The sequence below is a fragment of the Sprattus sprattus genome, assembly GCF_963457725.1.
Source record: "Sprattus sprattus genome assembly, chromosome: 2".
Taxonomy (NCBI): Eukaryota; Metazoa; Chordata; class Actinopteri; order Clupeiformes; family Clupeidae; genus Sprattus; species Sprattus sprattus.
The window spans coordinates 48833771-48861270 of NC_137921.1; the positions used below are offsets into that span (position 1 = coordinate 48833771).

A 27500-nucleotide genomic window follows, 5' to 3' on the forward strand; every position below is an offset into this window, starting at 1 on the left:
TCCTGCCATGAGGAAGCTTATCTCACTCCTGAACCCCATCTACTGGACGACAGCCCAGGAGGTGGGCGAGGCTGTAAACGGTTACACCCTCACGGACGGCATCTTCAGACGCGAGACACAAGTGGAGTTTGCTACAGGTAAGCAAAGTGTGAGAATGGTGTGAGGGGATGACATTGTCCCTGTTTGATTTGTGTGGTGATGTTTGTGCTTGTCTAGTGTGTGTTTGTGTGTTCTTATTTATTTCAACTGACGTTTTAGTCTCTGTGCATACGCATATCCTTTTGCACTGCATTAATGTCTGTCTATTTATGGATGTTCACATACATACAGCCGCGGAAAAAATTAAGAGACCACTTCAAAATTATCAGTTTCTCTGGTTTTACTATTTATTGGTATGTGTTAAAGTAAAATGTACATTTTAGTTTTATTCTATAACCTACTGGCAACATTCCTACCAAATTTCAAATAAAACTAGAATGCGTTTCGTGAACGAACTGCGAGAGTGTGCTTGCTCTGTGACAGAGAGAACAAGTGCCAATGAATTAACATGTATTTACATCTACTCAATCAGTGTAGTGGGGCCTTCTTCCAATATATTTTAGCAAGCAACCAAGCTCAACCATTATATTTTGGCTCCACTGACGTTTAGACATATGAGGGTATCTTTGTTGTTCTGTTTTTGTTTGTTTGTTTGCTTGTTTATTGTGAAAGGGTCTAGTGTGTTACATTTGGTCATAGCCTAATAGTTCCAGAGTTTCGTTATACTGACTTACTGAGCTAAGTGAATTGTTGAAATTGTTATCTTGGTAAAAGGAAACATCTCTGCAACAATATTGGAATGAATGTGGTTACATAGCCAGCTTTACTTAAAGTTTATTGTAAGATAGGCCTATATGTTAGACTTAATGCAGTTCTCTCTCAACAGTGATGTCTGGCTTGTTATATGTTTTATCCATATAAGGAGGGGGCAGCTAAACTCGAAGACTCTCAGAAAATATCTAAAGTGTAGCTCACTAAACTAGAAATATATTGAAATGCCATGAGATGTAGGCCTACCACTAACCATTTCACATTTACAGACATAAACCTATAGACATGACACAAAACATCTTCCAAAGACTTTATTATCTCAGCTGCATTATTCAGTAGCACAAAGTAGTCTATTACATTCATATTTACTTCATGTAACCCTGCCATAGCGATACAACACCTTTTTGACAGCCTATATAGCCTAATTGCAAAATTAAATATATAAATAAATACTACACTGAAATAACGCAAACAAAGTGAATCTACAGTGAGCCAACGCTCGTCCACTGACAGTGTGGAAGAATGACAGCGACGTGAGCCAGGCCACATTCCAAGATTACGTTACTAGAAATGTCACTTTACATGAGCTTTGTTCATAAGCCATGCAGTCCATAAAATAGGAATACTCTGTGTACTAACAGTATAGTAAGACCGGTCATATGTCCAGAGAGCTTTCTAGCAACCAACAAGTTACAAGTAGGATAAACATATTAGCGAAATCTGCGTTGTCGACAGACCATCGTTTTTACTGGAGTTTTGATGTGCTTGTTAGCACCAAGTGGATTACCTCATCTACAATACATATGGGCTTGGACTCAAATCACTAGTAGGCCTACTTCACGATCTTCTATGGTTACCAGCAGATAAGGTAAATAATAATCGCCATATTTGCTTTAATGTTTTATAGAGTAAGAGGCTATGTGTAGGCTATTAGCTAATCAGAAATGTTGTAGATGCCAGAGTTGGCAACTATGGCTCAGATTTAGGTTGTTATCCATCAACATTCATTTTACAACTTACATTAGTTTCGTTGTCATTCGACTCGAAAATCTCTGGCTCAATTTGGCAAAGCACTACTGCTCTCTCCAGGGTAAACATACGTGGACCTCTCGGTGCTGTCATTTTGCCAATCTGGCTGGCTGAGGTAATCGAGTGATTAGAGAAGGCTACAAAGTGGAATACTAAGCAGTTTGTAGCGGGAAAAATTGAGAGTGAAATGTAACAAATTATACTGTATAATTACCAATGTCACAAATAGCTTAGCGGTAATATGAATAGCTTACATGGGATGGCTACATTAGCCAGCTAGTTAGGAGAATCTCCGCTCTCTTTCTCTTATACCATCCTGTTCTGCAGCGAAGGCACATCACGTAATAACGTTATCATTTCTCAAAATAGTTAAATACAAATATATATATAGCTTTTAAGATAAAAATATGTCCAATAAGGCTTAAAGAATTAAATCAGGTGTGTAGATGAAGTTCAGCAACAGCATTTCTAGTGTTTATATCCATGATTGTATGCTGGTCGTCGCTGGCCGTCAACTGCCGTTACAGGAGAATACAGAGCTTCGCCTTAGTGGGTGACGTCACAATGGCTCAACCTTCCCCATGTTAGTCAATGAGAGAAAAAGGGGATGAAAAAGAGGGATAAAAAAGGAGTGGCAAAGAGTATCGCCACGAAAAGTCATAGCAGCTTGCACCGGATCGGGCCGGACGTTTTGGTGTTTGAATGGCGTCTCTAGCTCAATCGGGCGAGGAGTAGTTAGCTGCAAGAAAAACGTACGGAATAAATAAAGAAAACTTGACGATAACAATACTGTGCTTCCCTTCGGGCAAGCACACTAAATATTGTCATTTAGATCATTTATTTGCAGAAAAATGACAATTGGTCAAAATAGCAAAAAAGATGCAGTGTCTTCAGATCTCGAATAATGCAAAGAAAACAAGCTCATATTCATTTTTAAACTACACAATACTAATGCTTTAACTTAGGAAGAGTTCAGTAATCAATATTTGGTGGAATAACCTTGATTTAAAATCACAACTTTCATGTGTCTTGGCATGCTCTCCACCAGTCTTTCACATTGCCGTTGGGTGACTTTATGCTACTCCTGGCGCAAGAATTCAAGCAGCTCAGCTTCTTTTCATGGCTTGTGACCATCCATCTTCCTCTTGATCACATTTCAGAGTTTTTTTTATGGGATTCAGGTCTCGAAATTGGGCTGGCCATGACAGGGTCCTGATCTGGTGGTACTCCATCCACACCTTTACTGGCATGGCTGTGTGGCATGGAGCATTGCCCTGCTGGAAAAAACACTTCTCAGAGTTGGGGAACATTGTCAGAGCAAAAGGAAGCAAGTTTTTCTTCCGGGACATCGTTGTACTTTGCCTGGCTGAGGTTTGTAAAAGACCATAAGGATTGAACCAAAGCGGACTGGAAGGTCTCCTAGTTCGTCTTCTCTGATGAGTCCAATTTTCAGCTTTGCCCAACACATGGTCGTCTGATGGTTAGACGGAGACCTGGAGAGGCCTACAAGCCACAGAGTCTTGCACCTACTGTGAAATTGGACTCATCAGAGAAGACGAACTAGGAGACCCTCCAGTCGGCTTTGGTTCAATCCTTATGGTCTTTTACAAACCTCAGCCAGGCAAAGTACAACATTGTCCCGGAAGAAAAACTTGCTTCCTTTTGCTCTGACAATGTTCCCCAACTCTGAGAAGTGTTTTTTCCAGCAGGGCAATGCTCCATGCCACACAGCCAGGCCAGTAAAGGTGTGGATGGAGTATCACCAGATCAGGACCCTGTCATGGCCAGCCCAATTTCGAGACCTGAATCCCATAAAAAAAAACTCTGAAATGTGATCAAGAGGAAGATGGATGGTCACAAGCCATGAAAAGAAGCCGAGCTGCTTGAATTCTTGCGCCAGGAGTAGCATAAAGTCACCCAAAGGCAATGTGAAAGACTGGTGGAGAGCATGCCAAGACACATGAAAGTTGTGATTTTAAATCAAGGTTATTCCACCAAATATTGATTTCTGAACTCTTCCTAAGTTAAAGCATTAGTATTGTGTAGTTTAAAAATGAATATGAGCTTGTTTTCTTTGCATTATTCGAGATCTGAAGACACTGCATCTTTTTTGCTATTTTGACCAATTGTCATTTTTCTGCAAATAAATGATCTAAATGACAATATTTTTATTTGAAATTTGGTAGGAATGTTGCCAGTAGGTTATAGAATAAAACTAAAATGTACATTTTACTTTAACACATACCAATAAATAGTAAAACCAGAGAAACTGATAATTTTGAAGTGGTCTCTTAATTTTTTCCGCGGCTGTATATACATTTTGTGTCTATACTGTATATAGCTTGACTAACACATTACGTATTTGTGTGTGCATCCCTGTGTGTGCATCCAGGTGAGATCCTGCGGATGACTCATGTTGCCCGGGGGCTGGACTCTGATGGCGTGTTGCTATTGGACATCGTGGTGAACGGACACGTCCTCCAGTTGCCCTCTAATGCAGATATCAGCCTCAAGGTACTGCCTCTGACACTTGACCTCTACCCACCTCTACCACACATGCCTTAAGAGGCCTGCCCTCCCTTGAACTCCAAATGAATGCTCTATAAGTGCAGCGATAATGTACTGTGTGCAAACAACTGTACGTATCCACTTACATTTCAGAATGCATTTGGCTAATGATTTAATGACAAAATGAAGTATCTGATCAGATTTTTCCTAGTCACACAGACACATGTGTGAAAAAATGTTTCTGTGTACGTGTGTGTGTACGTGTGTGTGTGTCAGGACTACTCTGAAGACTACATTCAGACGGGAGCAGGCCAGTTGTATGCTCAGTCCACACGCATGTTTAGCATCGACGGCGTGAGCGTGCCCTACTCCTGGAACCACACCATCAGCTACGAGACGAGCCGCGGGCGGATGCCCTACCTGGTGGAGACGCTCCACGCCGCCTCCATCGCCGCTCACTACCACCCCCTAGAGGAGGTGCTGGAGTACACCATCCAAGCTAGCATTGCCAAGGGTCAGTAATACTCCTTATAAGAGCTTTTCTCTCAATGGACGTTTCCATTGACTCCTCTTTTCTTATCCATCTTTGTTTGTTTTGTGTGATCAACCTTCCTCTCTGGTTTTTGCTCCCTTTTTCCGTTCTCTGTCTTACTAAGAGTGCTGTGGCTTATAATAATAATAATTATAATAATAATAATAATAATAATAATAATTCATTTTATTTATATAGCACACTTTAACAAACAGAGAAGTCTCAAGGTGCTTAAAAAAGGGCTTATTATACTCAATGTAAAAAATGCTGTCTACATCATGATGTCTACTCCAAATGATTAATGATGCAGTAAAGGATGTTATTACACACATTGTCTGCAGGTGACCGTAGCAACCAGTGTCCCAGTGGATTCCGTCTGGATCCCATTGGTCCATACTGCTCAGGTAAGCAGTCAAATTTCTCCCCAAATCACGTTGTCAAAGAAGTTGTATCATTATATGAAACAGATGCTTTTTAGAGACTTTGTTCACATAATTCATCTGCTTTTTCTATCTTGTGTGTGTGTTTGTGTGTGTGTGTGTGTGCTTGATGAAGATGAGAATGAGTGTGAGGGAGGTAACCCCTGCTCTCACACGTGTCACAATGCCATCGGCACGTACTACTGTTCCTGCCCACGGGGACTTACCATATCAGCTGATGGAAGGACATGCCAGGGTATGAGCGCTCTCTCTCTCTCTCTCACACACACACACACACACGCACAGACACACACACACACACACACACACCCATACACACACACAAACAGGACAACCATGTAATGAGTTTTCCTTTACACAAACATACCCAACGATGCACTCACACAATTGCATATTTATATTTGAAAATCTGGATGCTGACCTTTCTCAATGTCTTTGTGGACCTTCTAGACATAGACGAGTGTGCACTGGGAGGCCACACGTGTCATAATGGGCAGGACTGTGAGAACACCATTGGCTCCTACCGCTGTGTGATGCGCTGTGGCCGAGGCTTCAGGAGGACCACGGATGGGCTGAGTTGCCAAGGTCAGGCCTCTGACTTATCTCACTGCTTTGGCTTCTATGCCAAGACATATTCACCAGCAACAACTAATTCAGCAAAGTTCCCTCACCATTGTCATTCTTGCTTCTTTATCTATTATTTTTCACTTGCAGATGTGAATGAGTGTAAGGAGTCGAACCCGTGTCACCAGCACTGTCTGAACACCATCGGCAGTTTCCGCTGCGCGTGTGAGCCAGGCTACCAGCTCAGGAACCGACGCTGCATTGGTTAGCACTCTGTTATGTTCTTACCCCTACAGGCTTGTCTAGAATATACCCTATTGGCCACATTACACATACAACTAGACAAGACTAAAATACCAGAGTCGACTTGGCTTCCTCTTCTAGGCCATCTTGTTTTCTCCTCCTGAAAGTGGTTCATGGGGTTGAGTTGTTCTTCTGAAGCGCTCCAGCTCTTCGTCTGTCTAACAGTTGTTAAAAATATTCGTATTAAGGTCACAGTTCCACAAGCCACTTAATTTTCTTACCTGTCCCCCATCTCTCCTCAGACATTAATGAGTGCAGGCAGAGGGTGTGTCGGTCGGACCAACAGTGTAAGAACACACGCGGCGGGTACACCTGCATTGACCTGTGCCCGTCGGGCATGACAAAGGGTGGCAACGGCACGTGTGTAGGTGAGGGCTTGAAGGCATCTCGAACTAGGTCAAAACTCGGCACAAATAAGTCGTATAAACGATGCATTTGATGTTTCAGTTCATTCTGTGTGGAGATGTGAAGGTGACCAAAAATGGAGTGTCTGTATAAACAATGTAGAAGTTATTCACTATCGAATGGATGACGAGGTCCCTTTTGGGTAAAAACAGTCACCTGAATCCAAGTGTTATTTTTCCATCTGTATTTGAGTCTGGGGTGGTTCCATGTCCTCATGCATGTTTTTGTCGTCTCAGATGTAGACGAGTGCCGGGATGGTACACACCAGTGCAGGTACAACCAGGTGTGTGAGAACACACGTGGCAGCTACCACTGCACCTGCCCACGGGGGTACCGCTCCCAGGGCGTGGGCCGACCCTGTCTGGGTATGTACACACACACACACACACACACACACACACACACACACACACACACACACACACACACATACACACACACACACACACACACACACACACACACACACATACACATTCGCAAACATACAGGTACAGTATACATACGTACCAACTCTCCCCAATACATGCACACATACATAAAAGCACATGCTTATACACGTCCCTGCATTGTAAGTGCATACCAGTGCACCCCAAAGAGTTCCCTCACAAGCATGCACTGACAAGCACCTCCACAGACATGTCAACAAATGTACAATCCCCCCACACACACCGCGTGCACACACACACACACACACACACACACACACACACACACACAGCTGCGTTCCATATGCTGCGAGGCTGCTGCTTTTGCTAGTGCTCTCACTTCGCTCCCATTCTGCTCTCACCATTAATTTTCCTATCTCATATTTCCCAGCCAACCACCCCTATGCTGTGTTCTGCTGACAAATAACAGCAGTAGTGCTGAGAATAACTCTTCAGTGTCACTCAACATCAGTAACCGCCTCCACTGCTGCTTGGCTTACACCCCCATACTGCTGCTCTGCTCAACTAGATACTTTACGCTGTAGTAAAGCTAAACGCTCCTGATCAATCAAAATGCTAACGTGGTTAAAAAACATTTGTAGTCAGGAAAGATCAGTCAAAATGGTAACGTAGTTGAAAAAGATTTGTGATCAGGAAAGATTGATCAAAATGGTAAGGTACCGGGAAAAGGTTTGTAGTCAAAGAAGAGTGAGTGAGTTGCAAAGGATAGATATTTGTCTGTCATCACAACATAGCAACGCCCCCTACCCCAACTGTCTCTCTCTCTATCTCTCTCTCTGTCTGTCAGTATATATGTGACTGTGCTTTCCTTCTGTGTCTGCCTTTTGTCAGTCTGTGACCTTTTGCCTTTGACCTTTGGCACTTGACCTTTTGCTTGGGTTCTTGGCCTGAAGCACTCTCTGCTTTTCTAATGACATTCATGGCCTTTGTCCTGAGATACAGTTGGACCTCTAGTCCAACCTCTGGACCATCTAACGCCATTAATACTCTAAAATGTCATGAATCATTCCTGGTACTATCATGTTGCCGGTCGGCATTGATTGAGTTTAAGACTGCTCCAATGCTTAATCAGATCTGTGATGAATCTGATCCATCTCATCCATGTTTTTGCCATGCATTTTTTTTTCTTGCTGTGAAGTGAAGTTGGGGCATTTCATTGATACCCCTTTTTGTCCTTCACCCCCTGCTCTCTCTCCCATTCTTCTACCTTTCCTCTTTGTCATCTCCTCTTCCTCTCTACAACTGCCTCCTTACCTTTCTCTGTTGTTCACCTTTTTTCCCTTCCGCCTTTTCATCCACCCCTCTCTCCCCTGCGTCCTCCTACCTGTGCTTGCTGTGTTGTGGTGGCAGACATAAATGAGTGCCAGGCTGTGCCTGCACCGTGTGCCCACCGCTGTGTCAACAGCCCCGGCAGCTTCCAGTGCGTGTGCCCGCCCGGCCTGCATCTCCTAGGCGACGGGAAGTCGTGTGCCGGGCTGGAGCGGTTGCCTAGCTACCAGAGCCTCACCTACGGCTACCAAGGGTGGCAGGGCACCCCTCAGCGCCGCTTCCACAGCCTCGCCGCCCAGAGTTTCGACTCCTACCCCCGCCCAGCAACCCCCTCACGCACACGTAGGCATGCCACACTCCCACGCCTCCACCCGCACCCAAACCCTCACTTGTGCCCCCCAGGGTTCAGGCCAGAGGCTGGCCGCTGCCTAGGTAACTATGGGCGAAGGGGGGGGTGGCGGGGGGGGGGGGGGGGGGGTCTGAGGAGAGAGGAAGAGGCATTACTTGCATGACTCATGTGGGACTGATAGGGTGTGTGAGGTGAAAAGAAAGAAAGTAGATGCAATAGAGTATAGGCTATACCATTTACCTGTTTATCGTTTTTGTGTTTTCATTCATGTGTGTTTGTGCGTGTGTTTGTGTGTGTCTATGTGGGTGTGTGCGCCCGCATTCCACAGACATCAATGAGTGTGAACAGCGGGACACGTGTCAGCACGAGTGCGTGAACACACCTGGCAGTCACAAGTGTCTCTGTCCCTCTGGCTACCGACTCATGACCAATGGCAAGACCTGCCAGGGTAAGACGACACCATCAGAATTCACACACAATACGACCGTACCATGATCAGTGCAGTTTATCAGTTTCAATGGTTTCGTCATTGACAGTCTTGGAAATCGTTGCCCCAGGAACATAGATTAAAACCTGTAAAAGCTGTAAAAGATGGACCCTCCAGATAGAGAATATAGATTTACATTAGGTATGTTTTCTTTCCAGACATAGACGAGTGTCAGGAGCAGAACATCCAGTGTGGGGCCAACAGGATGTGCTTCAACATGAGAGGCAGCTACCAGTGCATCGACACGCCCTGCCCCCCCAACTACCAGAGAGACGCTGCCACTGGGTACGCCATCGTCTGGTTTAATCATACACTGAAACACCTCATCCAAAACCTAGACTGAGTAGACTAGGCCACTTCTTTCATATTTGAAAACATCACTTTTCCAGTCATAAAAATAATAATAATGAATTAATTTAATTTATGATATTATTATATTAATGATAATTCACACCTGTGTATACAGAAATCTTTTGAGGTAGCAATGACATTCTGCACCTCTAACCCTAGTTTTGAGCTCATTCATTCTTCTGAACTTCTAAGGGCTCAGATACACATACGCGTCTTTTTTCAGGCAGAAACGCTTCAGTAACGCCTTGGCAAAGTGCGGCGGCCAAAACAGAAGCGGTGCGCTTCCCTGCCTTGCGCTGGAAAGTTGAGAATAGTTCAACTTTTAAGCGCACCTAAAAAACGCTTCAAAGACGCAGCGCGTGGTGGAGAAGGGGCGCACGCTTTAAATGCGCCGTACCATAGGAATCAATGCATTTGCTCGCGTCCCGTTTTTACAAAAACGCGTATGTGTATCTGAGCCCTAACACGCTAGTGTTGTCAACTCTGTGTTTTGTTTAACTTGCTCTGTAGATTCTGCCTGAAAAACTGCCCGCCCAATGACCTGGAGTGTGCGCTGAGCCCCTACGCACTTGAGTACAAGCTCCTCTCGCTGCCGTTCGGCATCGCCGCCAACCAGGACCTGATCCGCCTGGTGGCCTACACACAGGAGGGTGTGGTGCACCCCCGCACCACCTTCCAAGCGCTGGAGGAGCAGGACGAGCAGATGCCATTTGCGCTGCGCGACGAGGGCCTCAAGGGGGTGCTGTACACCACACGGCCCCTGCGGCAGCCGCACACTTACCGCATGAAGGTACGGGCGCTCTCCTACGGCGCCGACGGCAACATTGACTACCACACCACGTTCATCGTCTACATTGCTGTGTCCGCCTATCCCTACTAAAGTAGCACTTTACAATGATGGATGGGGGGGAGAGAGAAAAGGATGGAGCATGGACACAGAGTAATATCTCTTTCAAAGCAAGAGGTTCAGTGCATTTTTTTGTGTGAGTGTATGTATGTGATTGTGTGAGTGTGTGTTTGTGTGTGTACATGTTTGACAATTTTGGACATCCGCCACTTGAAGGGAAAAACCTGAATCCAGCAATCCTATCATCTGCTGGAGGGACAAGCCAGCCAAGTGCAGTATAGGGCACGGCTTCACATCGTCCTCTGGTGGCTTGGAGGTTTTCCAAGCCTCTCTCCTATTGTTGGCCTGTACGGGGACCTTAAGGTGAAGAGATGATGGCAGAACAAAACGGCTAGATGGCCTACTTAGGCATGTTTCAAGTTGAGGGATGGAGATACAAACAAAATGCAACCAAATGGCTACATCTACCTATTAACTTATTATGTGCTTGAAAATGGATGGGGTTCCCCCATGTCAGCGCATCATCAGCAAGAGGAGACACAGTTAAGAATGATCAGAAATGGTGCTTGTGTAGGTTACATGAAACCACAAGGGGTTTGGGTTGTTCCTCTCCCCACCCAACCTCAGGTAAGCATACAAGTCCAGTGTAAAATAGCCCCACCTCTTTCACTCTTATGTGTGTACGCTTATCCGCAGATATCCCACTACTTCAGTCCAGTCCACTATTCCTACTGTCTCATACAGCCACAGACTTCAGTCAGTACCTAAGATGTATTCTATTTTGAATATTTGTATATAAGTGTTTTTTATTCTGTAATATGATTCTATACTGTACTCTATTCATGTCTTTTGTAAAAAATGAAACAATAAATGTACAACACAAATCAACTAGTGTGAACGTTCTTGTATGTACAGCATGATTTTTGGAATTTAAATTGGCAAGAATAAATATGAGCACTATATCCAACAAACCCTCAACATCAGGTGCATATTTATAAATCTTTTAATTTCACCACAAGAGCACAAACATAAAAAAGGAATATTACGTAAGGCAGTCTTTACACCAGTTTGGTACATTGTGATTGATTGGTTATTTTTTTTCTTCTGCATTTGGTCACATGATCATGACATTTTGCCTGTAATGGCTGTTGGGTGTAAGTGCATTGTGGAAAAGTTGCAGGAGGAGTATATATAAAAAAAAAAAACATGATGGTCCTTTCCAAAGCAAAAAAAAGACAATGGCATACAGACATGTGGTCCCCAAACATCAGAGCATCAGACATGGATAACCACGGACACTCCTGGTTCTGCAGTGAGAGACAAAGCAAGAGAAAGAAAGAGAGGCGAGTGAAATCCATTGCACAACTCGGCGCCAAGTGCCGGAGCAAAGTGAATCAAACACCCACTCACAAACGCAGTTAATGTGAAGTGCCCATCCCCGCTCAAATCCAGTAACACCATTAGGACTGAGGGATTAGTGCAATGCACTCGTGACAGGATGGCGAGACACCTGGAATCTTTCAGGACAACATCTGTGGCCCAGGCAACTCAATCAACTCGACATTACAAAAAAACACATACTAGTAAGACTAATATAAAAGTTTGATCTTAATTTTCTTAACGTGTTTGTGTGTGTGTGTGTGTGTGTATGTGTGTGCAGATGGAGGCTGCGCATAACATTGATGTCTGGGGGATCTTGAGTTCTAATAAAGGTAGCTAATGCCCTATTGCATGATGGGAGCCGGGATTAAGCGAGAGGGTGGTGGGAAGAGAGCATGCAGCATAGTGGGTATTAATCCTAATCCCAAAGAGCAGCTCATAAACACTGCCAACCTACCCCTACCCCCCCCCCCAATCTCCCAATCTCAATCCCTGTCTGGCCTGTCTCCGCTCCTTCCCCTGCCTCCCCCTAGACTGTGCACTTCAGCGCCTATCCCTGTAGCCACTCTCCCACCTGACAACCAAGAGCAATGCAAACCAAACTGGCCGAATCCTAGAAGCACCATTGTGAGTTCAGAAGGTATTGGATATTTTTTGCACAAGGAGCACATAACTCGTCTTGAGGTCACGTTGAGACATTGCATTGGTAGGAGAGCAGACGTATGCTGTCAGAGACCAGACAACAAACAGAGACAGGGACAGTGTGAGACAGAATAACATGCATGTCACTGAGGCTTCTGAGAAGACATGCCCTGTCAGTCACGTGCACGACAAATTTCCAAAACTGCCAGAGTCAACAAAAACTGCTGGTCTGCACTGTTACCACAACACAACATCAGACACACTTGGGGTGGGCTGGACAGGCAGGAAAGACACACTGACAGCGAAGTCCCAGACATCTTGATCTTCTCTTCTCAAAGACATCCCCATCTGAGTGCAAAAGAGGTGCTGACTGGTCCTTACTGGTGCAGTGGACCACACCGACAACAGTGAACTTGTGTGAGCGGGTTGGAGAGTAGGTCCATTCAGTGCACTGCCGATCTAGTCCACGACCCCTCCAGAATCGGAACAATATGGATGAGGGGTGCAGTGGGGTTGGACGAGGCAGAGTCCAAAGTCCAACTCCACTGATTTGTTTAAAATATGGCGTAATAATACAAAATAAAACTGCTAAGTGTGTTCTTAAGGTGGCAAGCCGGGGGGCTTTCCTGAGACAAGCAAAGCTAAAAAACTAAGATAAGTGATGGCACTGTGTGAGTGAGTATGTATGTATTGGTGTAAGTAGAACACAGATGGCCTGGAAGCTCAATGAAGCATGTTTCTGTGTGTGTGTGTGTGTGCGTGTGTGTAAAAGCTCTGTTAAATAGCTTGGAAACTAAAGCGAGAAAGAATAGATATGAGGAGAGGGCATTTCACCACAGGACCCTGTATTAAAGTACCAGCTCATACTCCTGTGTGTGTGTGTGTGTGTGTGTGTGTGTGTGTGTGTGTGTGTGTGTGCGCGTGTGTGTGTGTCGGGGGTGGGGGGGGTATGTGTGTGTGTCAGAGAGAGCATTCCGCCAGCTGGTTAAACGGTCTTTCTGGCTGTCAGTACTCTTACAATGCAGCCAACCCCTCCTGCTGACAAAGCCTGAGCGAGCGACAGCAGAGGGAGAGAGAGAGAGAGAGAGAGAGAGAGAGAGGAATGAAAAAATAAAACAGAGACAAAAGAGATGGTTATTTGTATGGCCCCAATAACTGTGAATGAATAACTGTATCCATTTAAAATGTGTTTTATTTTATGTTTAGAATTCAAAGCATGACCTACAGCCTAACATAACTGCCTACAATCCTAGGCTAGAACTCTAATTGAACCTGGTTGTATAAAGGTCTCGCATCTGGGTAGCAGACACATGGTGTGGAGACAGGGAGTATATAGATCAGAGGGAGGGAGAGAGAGAGAGAGGGAGGGAGGGGGAGTGTGTGTATGTGTGTGTGTGTGTGTTCTCCAGGTTCCCTTCTTCGAGATGTCTGCTTTTTTGACTGCTACATATAGGCATATTGACTGCTTGTTTTTAGGTGGTTAAAGGTCATGCCCTCTTACCCTCTCATGCCACTGCAGCAGTACGGCACTGCTGTTCTCCGAGGGATGCTCAAAGCCCTTGTAGATGTACTTCATGAGCAGGTCCACTGAGGTCTTGTCCAGGGACTGCACCGCCTTCTCGATGTCGCTGCTCTTAAAGGAGCTGAGCACCTTCAGCACCAGGCCCTCTGCGCGGTCCTGCAGCACGTTACGTCACGTCGGTCACAACACCACACACGTCACAACATAAGACATCACACACAATACAACGATAAACACAAAAAACACAACACAGCGATACACAAAAAAAAACCACGTCACTCACAAAAACACAACACTTCACACACAGCCCAAATCAGGGGCAAACACAAATACAAAAGTCCCTAACAACCCTATCAACTCCCAAACACTTTCATCCAACAATTTAGGTGAATATACTTATAAAAGGTATTCAAGCAGAACATCAAGCAGCTTTCCAAAGTGCCAGAGGCAGCCGCAGGGAAAGCCTCAGCTATGAACATGGAATCTACACAGCCCTAGATCAAAGGAAGCGCACATCTGCTTCTGAACACAGCGCCATTCACACAGACCTTATTCACCAGCTTCCTCTAAAATATCAGGTGTCACAGCATCACTACAGCTACACTGTCTGTCTATTTTCTCAACCTCCCTGCACCGACTGAAAGATGAAATTCCCCAAACTTTGGTCTATATGCACATTTTATGAAAATGTAATGAAAGGTAAAGAAACGAATATTACGTTTCTCTTTTTTCAAGGATTATAGGAACACTGTTTCTTTTTTAAGTGAAAGGAAACTATCCCAGGCTAAACATTGTCAAGGTAACTTATTTGAAGTTTTCCTTTTTTTGCATGTATAGTAAATTACGTCAATACAGACAAAACCTCAGTCTGTCACATACTTCAGTTCAGTGAAGGAGGCTGGACTCACCTTGACGTTCTGGTTCTTTGTGTTGATTGGAGGGTTTTTCAGAACAGCTTGCAGGGCACCCATTAGGTTACCCGTTAGAACAGGAGTTAAGGAAAGAATCTGCCAACTTGTTTACAAAGGAATTCAATATAAACAGAAACCTACGTTTTAACCCTTGTCACAAGCCCACTGAGGGTGACAGATGCAGAGGGGAGTCAAACCATCAGACAATCGCATATAGACAATTACCTACAGTGAGAGATTAACCAAGTTACTAAAGTACTCTCTTAAAGAAACAGTATGCAACAAATTGACACTTTTTGAGGTATGGTTCAATAGGCCACTAGTTTTGGTACCATCCTCAAATTCATTTTGATAGCATACGGTCATGTGAAGGACAGAAAAACACCTGTGTCTTTCCCACTAGCCATCCAGGATATGCCCTATGTAGTTCTGTGTTTCCTGGCTGGAACACCTTGAAAAATGGGGAAAAAAAAGCTTTCACAGCATGCCATTGCCAGCTATACTGCCAAATAAACCAGTTAGCTTTTATCAGTGTCAACTGAGCTGTTAGGGGTGTTTGGAAGGTTTTTGCATGCCTTTTAGGTAGTTAGCGCACTAGTGTCGGAACAGAACTCCTTATTGCTGCCTTAAACTTTGTAGGTGAGTTTTGCTATGTGACACGTTACAATCTACACCCATACCAATACTTTGCAGAAAAGTACAAACAAACTAGAAGTACTGTAACTAGGTATGTTGCTTTCAACTTCATCATCTAAAAAAGGCTGCACACGGCCCAAGCTAGTTTTCTTAAAACAGGAAGTACCTCTCGAGCCACATACCGACATATATGGACTTAAAATCTACTTCCTTGTAGTGATAACATTACAGGCGCATCACTGAATTCAACAAACTACCTGCAGATTAGCACAATTCTGACATGGGCTTTGGCGTATCAGATTGCACTTAGTAATGTTAGCTTCAAGGTAAATATTGGTAATAAAAGGGAGAGCCAGGGACCATAACGGTGGCCTTGGGAGGCACCTACATTTGTGGAATGCAGTTTAAAGGCAAGTCTGGACAGACTAGCTTACACTCGCCATCCGCAGAGTACGAAAAAAGATCCACTCTTCAAAACGTACGATACTGTAACATGGCAATATGTATCCATTTGTGAGGTTTTCATAGGACATAAGCTACGTTCGCTAGGGGTGCTCGACTGGATTTGAACACTACACACTGAAAGGCGACAGACTGGGCATCTGTCTAGCTAATTAAACATTCTGGGCACAAGCGATTTCACCACTACCACCAAGTAATTCAGCTACATTGTTGGTGTGCTAAATGGCTAACTGCAGCCCCTATCCATTCATTCTCATCTTCTTAACATGTAAAGCAATTTGACTATCAATTTCAATAAGTATCTGCTTGTAATCTGACAGGCTTTCTTGTTCAAACAGCAAGGGGAAGCAGCTCCTGTGGTTTTCGAAGGATATGAACAATAACAAGCAAGTAAAGAAAAAAATAATTGCTCTACCACACCCTAACCTTACAGCTAAGTTAGCGTAAAAGCTATTTACATCCATGACTATGCAGCACTCATACCAACTTAGCATCTGTAGGCATAAATTGCTGGTGTGGTTTAACAACACATAAAAGGTATTTAAATGTGGTCACGAATCTGAAAAGATATTGCCTGATAAGGGAGTCAACTTCTGCCTCATCTGGACCGAGCTGGTTCTCGCCTCCATCCTCTTCGTCCACAAACTTGTTCTCGTCGTATTCGTCCACATCTACTTTCCTGAAACGATCGGACACGGTGTTTTTCGACATGATCCCGTGCTTTAAAACGCCACAGACACAAAGCAAATTGTATAAACTATATCAAATGGTATGGAAGACTGTCGGCTGGCTCGGTTCCTCTTCCTTCCTCTGTCAAAAAGCGAGTCAGCATTCCAGCCACTTCCGCAAAGAGCGCCTCTACCTGTGGTGGTGCAGCATTGCATGATGTCTTTCGCTATTTAGCTTACTTATAAAGACACATATATGACAATGCATACATCAATATGAAAAGAGGTTTTTTTCATATTGATAAGTGAAAAAACATACATGTCAGTTGTGCTTTCATGCAATGATACTGCCAAATGATTTTAACCTTGTTGCATATTACAAAAAAATGGACGATCTGAGCTTTCACATTTCTTAACCAGCAGAGGGAGCAAGAGTCTAAACAATAATGCCTCCTGGCCAAAATAATTGTTCTTCAGCCTACTGGTAGTACATTTGTTAGCTTTTACTATCTCCCACGGGCCCTAACACAACATTGCCCTGGGAGGGAAATCCATTAATTAGGGTTACTTTTGGTTTACCGCGCACACAGAGAGACATAAATGCAAAGTTACAAAAAAAAGTATGGAAGCGTGTGTAATCAGGTTTTCGTCCAATCAAATACACTACCTCATTCGAACATTCGAGGCAAAGACTCTTATAGAGCACAGGTTGGCCATTCATCAAACAGTGTTTTAAATATGGATATACACACGGATATATCCAGCCCCCCCCCCCCCCCCCCCCCCACACACACACACACACACACTATTACAGCACCTCAACCCAGGAAGTGGAATTAACTTTTGGCTGATTATTTCACTTGGTCATTCCCTCATCCCACTTTTTTTAAATGTCGACGGATGACTGCCTCTTCCATCTGATGCCCACTCCTAAACAGAGTCAGATTTAGTCCCTGTGACGTCCACAATTACGTCAAACCAGACTGCATCTTCTTTCCCCCTCAATCTCTAAACAGCTGGGCAGGCAAGCACTGCAGGGGCAGATAGCCTACCTCATCAAGGAGATATGTGGCCTGACGGAACTGTATTTCAGTTGGGGTAAACCAGCCATGATTTAAGCAGGGAATTTTGAAAACGACTAAGAATGTTAAGGACAGCATTACGAAACAAGACAAATGAATTCCATGTGGTTGGTTGTCACTCCTCTACAGTCTTCTACAGATAAGCAGTTGAGGAGTGCCGCCAACAGTCCCACAGCTGGGGATGGTTCTGTGTGACAGTGACAGTAAATATGAATAAAACGTAATGAATGTTTGTATACTTGAAACACATATAGTTGTATACTTGAAATACATATAAATTCTGACCTGAGCTGATGTTAGGGGCTAGATTTTGAATGGATACTATTTATCTTGCAGTGTGAAGACTAGAGTAACAACTTATTTGGAGTCCATGGGATTTTAGGTATACACGCTTGTGTTCGCATCGCATTTGACGTGTGAAAAAACGCCTAAGACTATATCTGATGTGGACAGGACAGGACTTCCTATGTTATGCAATAGTGGAAAGTGGGGTGATTTGTGCCAGCGGGGAAGTTGTGCCAACCCCTGTTTCTAGGTAACCATAGAAGAAATTGGTCAAGTGACCACACATTTTCAGCCAATTTACCCATCCTGCAAAGAAGAGAGCCTCATTGCATGAGAGGGAAGCACATTTAAGTTCAAAAAACAGTTTTTTTGCCATCAAAAGTACAATTTATATGATCAAGGTTTTTTGATTGTTGGGTCTGAACAGTGGTAGACAAGTTTGAAAACATTTCACACATATTTCAGTGCTTTGGTAAGCTAAACTATGAGTTTATATAGCTAGCACAATTTTAGCTCAAAACTGCTGGATGATGCTTTTTTTCCAAAAAGGTGGGATTGGGGTGATTTGTGCCAAATGGCCTGGGATGTAGAAAATCGGCCTTTGATGTTGTAATGTAACTTTAAATAAACCGTGAATGAGTAATTTTGTATTGAATTTGTCTAGCTTTTATATATCATCACAGTTTCTGAGATGAAAATATACTGTTTTACTTCAATAATCATTGGCACAATTTACCCCAATGTATTCTCTCTAAAAAGTCACAACCTACCCTGCACCGGAGCAAGTTGTGCCACAAGACTACTTTTATTCAGAAAGCTATATATCTTAGAAACTATATTTCAGATCCAAAGTGATTGTTCCCAGGTATGCACAACATCCTGTAATATATGTACATATTTTAGTTGAAAGCATTACTGTCATGGCCTCGCTTAAAAGTTACTTTAAGTAAAAACTGGCACAACTCACCCCACTCTCCACTACTTGAGGTTGAGGTCTGGAAGTAGTGGATCATGCGATCTGGACATGAGTTACATGACTCTACAACAATTTGGTCTGCTTAACTGGGCCCTTGAACTGTGTTCAATTCCGATCCACATCATTTTCCAGTCCCCCACCCCAACTCTCACCTACTACTGTCCTGTCACACTCTTAAAAGCCCAAAATGCTCATATATGGTGTTACAATTTGATGCATAGACCATATGGGTGGGACATGGATGGGAAGGGGAAACATGAAACATGAACAAAGAGAAAACATGAACATTGCATACTCGCACAATTGGATATAATGCCTTATTCAAAGACCTGATGTTTAAAGCTGTTTTTGCTACTTGCATTGCGGTGCATCATATTGGCATGCATATATCGTTTGTCTTTATATTACCACAGGTTGCAGTAATCAGTCCCAAAAGGTGCCCCTTATCAACCCAACTCTACCAGTGTCTCCAGAGGTCTTTATGTGTCATCTTTAACCTATACCAGTTTGAAGTGCCATTGGGATCCACCCATTGTGCAATGGAGGCTCACATCTCATATCTGTCATCTTTTCAGTATTTTACAGATACAGTGTAACATACTGGTGCAAACCAGTGTAAGCCAGTTTTAACCCATGGTAATATTAAGCATCCTGGACATCCCCCCTGGCAATGCTTGTTTGTTGTGAACAAAAATAAACCGGCAAATCAGTTCTTGGAAGAGCTTGAGAGAGCTGTTGACTGGTGGTTTCCTTCAGTGTAACTCAAATCCCTGCACCTTCCCACACGCCCTCACATGTCTGTTTAGTGAGGGTTGGAAGGCCAGGACTGAGGGCTGCCCACAAGCATCGTATTCTCCCTTCTGGTAAATAAATACACTATTGACATACTATACATATCTATGGTCAGACAGTAAAGTACACATTACAAAACATATGTGAAGAGAGTCAGAATGACAGACAGAAATGAGGCGGAATAGTTGGCAAATAACAGAATATAGGTTAGTTGTTGATGTTGTTGTTAGTTGTTGTTGTGGCTTTTTTTTAGGTCTTGTTTCTTTGCAGTGCTCCCTTATGTATGGAGTTTACTGAGGTAGCCAGTTTAACTTCCTCATGTGCAGTTATTTTCTTGAAATGGTTTTCCCAGGGCACAGAATCAGTGCTGTTGTACTTATCTGTCTTAATTACTAACCATATAGTATGAGTAAGTATTTACGACATTAGAACAGGGCCTCGTTTCCCGATAACGATGTATCTTAACGGCCTACGTGGATTTTCGCGACATCGTACACTAAGTAGCACTTTGTATTTACGTGCGTTTCCCAACCATCAACTTAAAGTCAGGTGCACGAGCGCAACGTGCACGAGTTCTTAAGTAGCTCTTAGGAGCTGTTTACGTCAGGTTAACCTGTTTACGTTAATTGCTGTGAAATTAGCTAGCCTATGCGTGCATCGAACGTGCAATGTGCACTAAATTCGGGGCGGGGATAGTAACGCCATCTCCAGCAGAGAAGCCTATTTAAACTGTGTTCCCATTGTAAGGACATTAATTACGATCTGTCTGAGAGTGGGCTGTCAAAGCTAGCATCATCGAAGTCATACAGTACAGTAGGCTACATACATTCAATAAAATTAACCTACATTTGAGTCCAACTGCATGACCATTCTTGCCCTACACTTACCCTTACAATAAAGAAGTGATCCTATTTCAACCATAACTTCATTTTAAATAATGTCTTTCTTTATGACATTTAGTTTATAGTTTAGACAGCAACGTTGACATCTACAGTATATTCAACTGCATCCATTACATAATCTCAAACTTTATTTGTTGGTAACTCTCCAAAAAGGCTACCATTAACACATTTCTTAATGAAAAGGAAACATGCATCACAATAATACTTCAGTGTAACCTGTACCTATGTGGAGTGCAAATATGTCTTGCCATTACACTACCCAACAGCCCTACGTCTGCTAACACTACAGAATGCATAATTCCTACGGGCACTGCACTAGTTTTGTATAGCCTAATCTTTATTTTCAAATACTCAATATTCTTTATTTCTATTTTGATGGGAATAGGCAGGTGAAACAATGACATGCTCATGATGTGCTATACACAGAAACATCGTTTGGATTTCTTCTACAATAGGCCGAACGACACCCCTGGATAAGGTGTCGAGGGGTTTGAAGCGTACGTCATGCGTGACTGTATGAGCTATGAAACTAGCGATTTAAAAAAAGTTTCAATGAAGAACATTGCAAATATATACAACCATCTAGCTAGAAGCTACCATATAAGCCAATGGAGTGGTGGCATAAGCGCTAAATGTGCCATCAAACTACTGTTTGAAAGCTTCAGTCAAGACCTAAATACTCTGCATTGGTCGCGTAGCACATTTCCGATCAAACCGAGTCATTATAAACATATAAAAAGTTGTGTAGATAGCTTTATTCATGTAAAATATTCCTCGCTTCAAGTAGCCATGTTTTTTTTTTTTAATTCCCGTTTCTTCCGAACGACGCCCCTGGTGGATTAAATCGCTAAGTGTGAAGTTACTACTGGTCCTGACCACACGTAGAATTCCTCTCAAGAATTCCTATTAGGGCCTTATACATGTGCCACTGAGATCAGATCAGTTTATCGTATCGTATTCGCGTGTAGGTGTGAAGATTTTCAAGGGAAACGGCTCTTGTCGTTACCTGTATACATGTGCAAAATGTAAAGCGGTTACATTGCCTCGGGCATGCGCAAAGACCACGGAGATGTGCTCCCACCTGGTTTGTTTACTAACAACATCAACGTGGATCCGCATCTGTCACAGGCAGTGTAGTGGCTTAAAGTTCCCTTCTTTCTATCAGCATATATAGTTCTTAATATTTTCTTTGAATAACCACTCTCGGATGGAAAGAAAACGAGTCTACGCGTGGATGTGTTTCAACAACGGTAGAAAACTGTGTTTGCTCCGTCTTTTACTGGACTCATAATTATATGACAGTGGTATTAGTTACAGTTGAGACACCCGAAATAACTTGCATGCGCAGCAATCCTGAGACGTGATTTTTAGTTTGCACATAAATACTAACGTCTTCTTTGATCCCAGGAAATTTGAGCACATAACCCATCTCCCTTACGGAGATATTGGCGAAAGTTAACCTACTTCATTGCAAACGTCTAGTTTTTCAAACGTGTCTAGTTTTTGTGCAGTAGTGAATAGAGTCTCAGTCTACTACACCATACATAGCATATCATGTTTGTAGAAAATGATTAAGGTGCAACAAATGCCAATAAGCATATTTCAATTAAATGATTCACATTGCAAGCAAAATGGTGCGGCTGGAGCACAGGGAGGGACAACGGTGACGCAGTTTGGATGTAGCGACAAACATTTATGTGCTGTAACAAACAGTGTTAACCAGTATGTGAGTAACGTGGCTTTTATTAAAACATAGCGTGTGTAATGTGTAGCTATTTCATTCCGTTTATTAACCTTTCCGGCTGTCTGTATTACTAGCCAGCAGCAGACGTAACGGAAAGGGAGCATTTTACTCCCCGGCAATCTCTCTACAAACTTCCATACAGACGCGGGATCAGCAGAGGAAAATCTACTTTCCTTTTGGGAGAAACCAGGCCAGTCGTTCCCACGACTACAGCACCTTGCAAAACGAATTATATGCGTTCCAGCAACAGGTGCTGCGAGTGAGCGCTAGTGCAGCAGGGCGCGTTATAGAAGCCAGGCGAGAGCGCCTGAATCCTGACACTGTAGATGCTATTTTATTCCTGCATAGTGCTAAGACAAATTCTAAATAGAACGAAGGTTAGGCATATCAGCAGAGGTATATTTTGGTTACATTAGGATGGCTACGTTTATAGCTTGCGTTTTGGGCACACCACAATGCCAAGAAGTTTGTCGCGACTGTAATGGCATATTTCATTGTGGGGGTGATTGATAGTTTAAGGCTTACGAGACACGGTGTTTTCTGATGTTTTACTGAGTCCTCTCTGTCTCTATCACACACACACACACACACACACACACTAACGGAAGCAAAAAAGGTTTAAATTAAGTGACATCCCTCAAATGTCGCGTCTCCCGCAAACCTGCAAGCTATGAGTCAGCTGTCAGTATTGGAAGAAGCCTTAACGTCGAAGATGAAACTTCCTGGGTTATTTTGTTTCGTTAGGCTATTAGTTATATTTTAAAACAGCCAGTCATTGTAGCCTACCACTCATGGAATAAGGAATTTCAAAGAGATGATGGAGTGAACTTTCTAGCCTCCTGTCACCGTCTCCCCCCAGTCACGCACGGCCTCCCCCATGACACATCGGCCTGATTTGACACGCCCTTTTGTAAGACGAATTAACGTGGTAAACCACCTCTCTCGAAAGGCTCAGACGATCGGCGGAAAAACTAACGGTTTACATCTAGACCCCTTATACATGAGGCAATTGTAACACGCTCGCGAGTTTCTATCGTGGTAGGCGCAATGTAACCGCTTTACATTGACGCATGTATAAGGGGCTACTTAAGCTAAGTGTGGCGTTGGGAAACCCGTCTGCAACGTAGGAATCCTCTTACGAGCGATTTCAAGTGCTTTTTAGGCTAAGTGCGCGTTCGGGAAACGAGGCCCAGATTGGTACATATGAAGTCAAGCAGTTGCCAGCAGTAGGAAAAATCTACATACAGAAATTATTTTTGAGTGAGTATGATAACTTGGTTACTTTTTATTCTCCAATAGATAAAGGGATAACATTTTTAAGGATAACATAAATTAGGTCAGGAATTAAAACAGTCAGGATGATATGCTTTTTGTTTGACAATAAGTTAAAATTACTAGTTTTTTTATGAGTCTCTTGTCTCTTCCCTGCTATAACAATGCAACAACAAATCTGTCATTAAGTATCTCTGTCTTGATACAGAATAATGCAGAAAGATATCAGGTCAATAAATGCTTGCTCACAGTGTAACATTTTATTATGCCAGTTGAAACAATCGGTCAAATTCCTATAACCAATATCACTCCTAATTATACAATTGACAATGAATGTAAACACACACTACCTATTAACTCTTAGCTAATAAAAATAACAAAAAAATGAGTGCCACACTGACAATAAAAAAAATTAAGACATTTTTAATGCTATGTATCATTGCTATGTCTAATGGCTAAGTTGCATTCAACTACATACAAAAGAAGGCAAAACATTTCTCAAAAGAATACAAGGGGAGTACCAGTGAGCCTTTGTTGGTTACACTGTCCTTTACATCAGCCTTGTTACAATGTGACTATACTAGACATTGATACTTTATACTTGCATGAAACTCGGGTTAGGGGTGAGGAAGTACGGAATGTGTAACAAAGTGTAACCAAGTGTTTTGTCTTGGATGAATCCTGTCTGTGAGCTCATATTGATTACAGTATCAGAATATTCTACTAAACAATAGGGGTGGGAATCTCTTGGCACCTCACGATTCGATTCGATTCCGATTCAGAGGTCAACGATTCGATTCTAAACCAATTATCGATTCTATACCGATTATCAATTCTAAACCAATTATCGATTATCAATTCTAAACCAATAAAACGATTATCGATGCATTTAGACTTTTAAAACATTTGAGTTTGCTACTCAGAGTTTTTGCTACACCTCCTACTTTGTGTTTGATAATTAAATAAAATCAACAGATTAATTACCTTCTCTATTTTTTATTAGAGAAAAAGCTTTTCCTTGTCACAATTTTGACTTTCGATGAACAATGCAAAAATCAATGCAGCTTGCATTTTAACATAAAATGGATGTCTAAAAAAAAAAAAACTTTTCTGAATCGAGACAGAATCGTTTTAGAGAGAATCGAGAAAAATCGAATAATCAATTTTTTCCCCCACCCCTACCAAACAAGGCTGTCAATAACACGGCAGTACAGTAGCAATTTAGCTACCTTGAGCAAAGCTGAGAATCACATATTTACAATGTGACCTTTATTCAAAATACCTACAGCAAGTGTATGTATGACACAATATTTTGTATGGTTAAAAAAATGTGAATGACACATGACTCATTATCACTGAAATAATTTAAACTTCTGGATACAAAAATCTGGATACATTTCCCATCAACCCCAAAATGGAGAACGAATATGTTGCATATGTATGTTGTTTAAATACATACTTCTCACTTGACATGTATTCCTATATGGAAAGATAGTCAGATGCAATAATAGGAAGGAACAGGCTCCTCTCTGAAGTGGTCAGATGAATCCTCGTAAGGCAAAGGTTTAGTGATTTTCCATAAGCTGGGGCTGGCACAAGTGAAGCTGGCACATTCCAGACCCCCACACCTCAGTGGTGATATAGGAAGATTTCACTGACAGCGTCTGAGGGGAGGGTTACAAGACCCATTACCACAGCCTCAACCACTCAACACACACACACAAACACACACACACACACACACACACACACACACACACACACATGTACATACACGCACAGGAATGCGCACACTTACATCTATGCATACTGTGAGAAACCAGTAGGGAATGGAAACTTTAATGTGTCTCTCTCTCGGTCTCTCTTTCTTTGTTTCTGTCTCTCGCTCTTTCTCTCTCTTTTTGTCTCTCTGTCTACCTATCTATCTTTCTCACTCTCTCTTACACTGTCAAAATATTGAATGCTAGGGTCACCCAGTTAACGTAGAAGAAATGACACAGCAGGAATGTGCAAGCCCCTGTAATAACAGAGAAAAACCAAACACAAACACCTGCTAAGACATTAAGATAGAGAGACAGAGAGAGAGAAAGAGAGAGAGAAGGGAAAAGAGGGCAGAAATGAAAGAAAGTGAAACCATGGTTTCCATGGGTTTTTTTTTGCGGGTGTGCTTTGTTAGGTAAGTGGACCCACTCCAAAACTACTCCCTGTCTTTCATAAACACGTCTGAGATGATTTGAGGAAGGCTCGAGGACAGGGTTGTGCTTTGAAACTGATGCTTCGGCGAGCCTCCTAGTATCTACTGCAGGACTTCACTCAACACATCCTCAAGGCGGATTTGTGCCCTCGCATGCACACTTGGAACGTATACTGACTCTTTAAAAGCGATGTGAATAATCACACAACTAGGTCTTGCTGAGACTATTCAGATGAAAGAGATGGAAAGTGAGATGATGAGTTTATGTCTGGCCAAACCCGGCAGACGGCACCAACATAAGTGGCCATCTTTCGATTTCCTACACTTGATAGGTTTCATAACATCCACCACCCTGAAAATGACGCACATTCAGTGTTGTGTTTGTGTGTGTGCATGTGTGTGTGTGTGTGTGTGTGTGTGTGTGTGTGTGTGTGTGTGTGTGTGTTTTTCCAGTCTTAATCCACTGCTACAGTTCCGTTTCTAAAGACGTTTCTCAGGCATGGAAACTCACACTTCCTCAGCCCACACATGGTCTTAGGTGTCAGAAGAGTTCAAGATGCTGTTCACAGATCGGAGTGGGGGCTGGGGGTGGTGAGATGACCGGAGACGTCCACTCTGTAACGTGATGAATGGCCTCGCTGCAGCCCATAAAAGAATGTAGTATGGTCAGCTGAGAGAATCCTACAGACGAGAGAACCTGAAGATGACCAGCAAGACCTCCCCTTACCCCACCCTTCTCCTCTACTCAGTCTGGAAAAGGTCACGAGAGGTCATGAGAGGTCATTGAGCTCACTGCCGTCACCACCGGGGCCTTCACTTGCGCGCTGTCGGTCGGGTGTCCCTCTTCAGGAACTTCTTGTTCTGGATCTCACTCAGTGAGAGGGAGACAGAACAGCGAGACGGGGTCTCCTTGCGGTACACAACACTGTCCTTTATTGCCTCTTTGATAACCTGAGGGAGGAAGCAGATACAGAGGTTGGCATTACATGAATACATATTACCCATAACAAAACATTACTCAGGGGAAAGAGCCATTGAGGATATTGGTAACTTGATGAAAGGCACTGGCTGAGGGCTTCAGTTCAGTCTGAGTACTAAATCTAGTATCGAGTCAATCCTGACTCAGAATGATTCGTCGTCACCACTTTGTCGTAATGAGGTGTGTTATGAATAATAGGTCATCTGATATTTGGAGGAAAACAATCATAGTCCCTCAGGTGTAGTAAAAAAAGAAAACTATAAACTATAGAAATAGCCCAGCTATTGTGAAGGATGAACAAACATCGGAATTTTTTTGGATTTCTGAACCCCAGAGTTATGCAAAAAGTTCCAAGTAAAGAACAGTTATGCATAATGCAGTTACTGTAGCTACTAGATCGAATGTGTTGAAATGTTGATTTATGGAGTCATATCTGCTGTGCAACTGGGTGCGGGTCGAGGGTGTTTCAGCAACAACATGATAACATCAGAATTAATTCGATAATTGTTCGTTATTGCCACAATGAGGCTGAAGAAAACAAGTCCATCTCCTTCCTTCCCAGTGAAAGTGCGTGGAGGATATGAATGCCTCATAGTCAGACAGTTTGCTCACTAACCCAATCAGTGATTCATGTGCCAAAGTATGCTCTCACAAAGGGAAACGTGCGCGGTTAGAATGTTTCACAGGCCCAGCGGAGGAAAATACATAGC

The 27500-nt window shown here is 43.0% G+C and overlaps 3 protein-coding genes across 3 annotated transcripts in view; 1 reads left to right on the plus strand and 2 right to left on the minus strand.

Annotated features, from left to right (window-relative positions):
* Positions 1–11172, plus strand: part of hmcn1 (hemicentin 1) — a gene marked incomplete at its 5' end in the record, with an annotated part of 108321 nt that extends 97149 nt beyond the window's left edge. Inside the window, 13 exons of the mRNA XM_080860265.1 lie at positions 1–137; positions 4232–4353; positions 4624–4861; positions 5221–5283; positions 5435–5554; positions 5770–5904; positions 6034–6147; positions 6429–6554; positions 6828–6956; positions 8391–8741; positions 8987–9106; positions 9304–9430; positions 10007–11172. The exon at positions 1–137 is cut by the window's left edge and continues 1 nt beyond it. Coding sequence (XP_080716391.1) covers positions 1–137; positions 4232–4353; positions 4624–4861; positions 5221–5283; positions 5435–5554; positions 5770–5904; positions 6034–6147; positions 6429–6554; positions 6828–6956; positions 8391–8741; positions 8987–9106; positions 9304–9430; positions 10007–10376 — 2152 coding nt within the window. The 3' untranslated portion in view covers positions 10377–11172. The remainder of the gene's footprint in view (positions 138–4231; positions 4354–4623; positions 4862–5220; positions 5284–5434; positions 5555–5769; positions 5905–6033; positions 6148–6428; positions 6555–6827; positions 6957–8390; positions 8742–8986; positions 9107–9303; positions 9431–10006) is intronic.
* Positions 11173–11400: 228 nt separating this feature from the next.
* On the minus strand, positions 11401–16691 carry arpc5b (actin related protein 2/3 complex, subunit 5B). Its single transcript, XM_080860787.1, has 4 exons — positions 16468–16691; positions 14796–14868; positions 13867–14043; positions 11401–13413 (listed from the first exon to the last, which is right to left on the minus strand). The coding sequence occupies exons 1-4, from the start codon at positions 16605–16607 to the stop codon at positions 13351–13353; spliced, it is 453 nt and encodes a 150-aa protein (XP_080716913.1). The 5' UTR covers positions 16608–16691; the 3' UTR covers positions 11401–13350.
* Positions 16692–23862: 7171 nt separating this feature from the next.
* The window catches only part of pla2g4ab (phospholipase A2, group IVAb (cytosolic, calcium-dependent)), a 34852-nt gene continuing 31214 nt past the window's right edge, over positions 23863–27500 (minus strand). Inside the window, exon 18 of the mRNA XM_080832381.1 lies at positions 23863–26762. Coding sequence (XP_080688507.1) covers positions 26625–26762 — 138 coding nt within the window. The 3' untranslated portion in view covers positions 23863–26624. The remainder of the gene's footprint in view (positions 26763–27500) is intronic.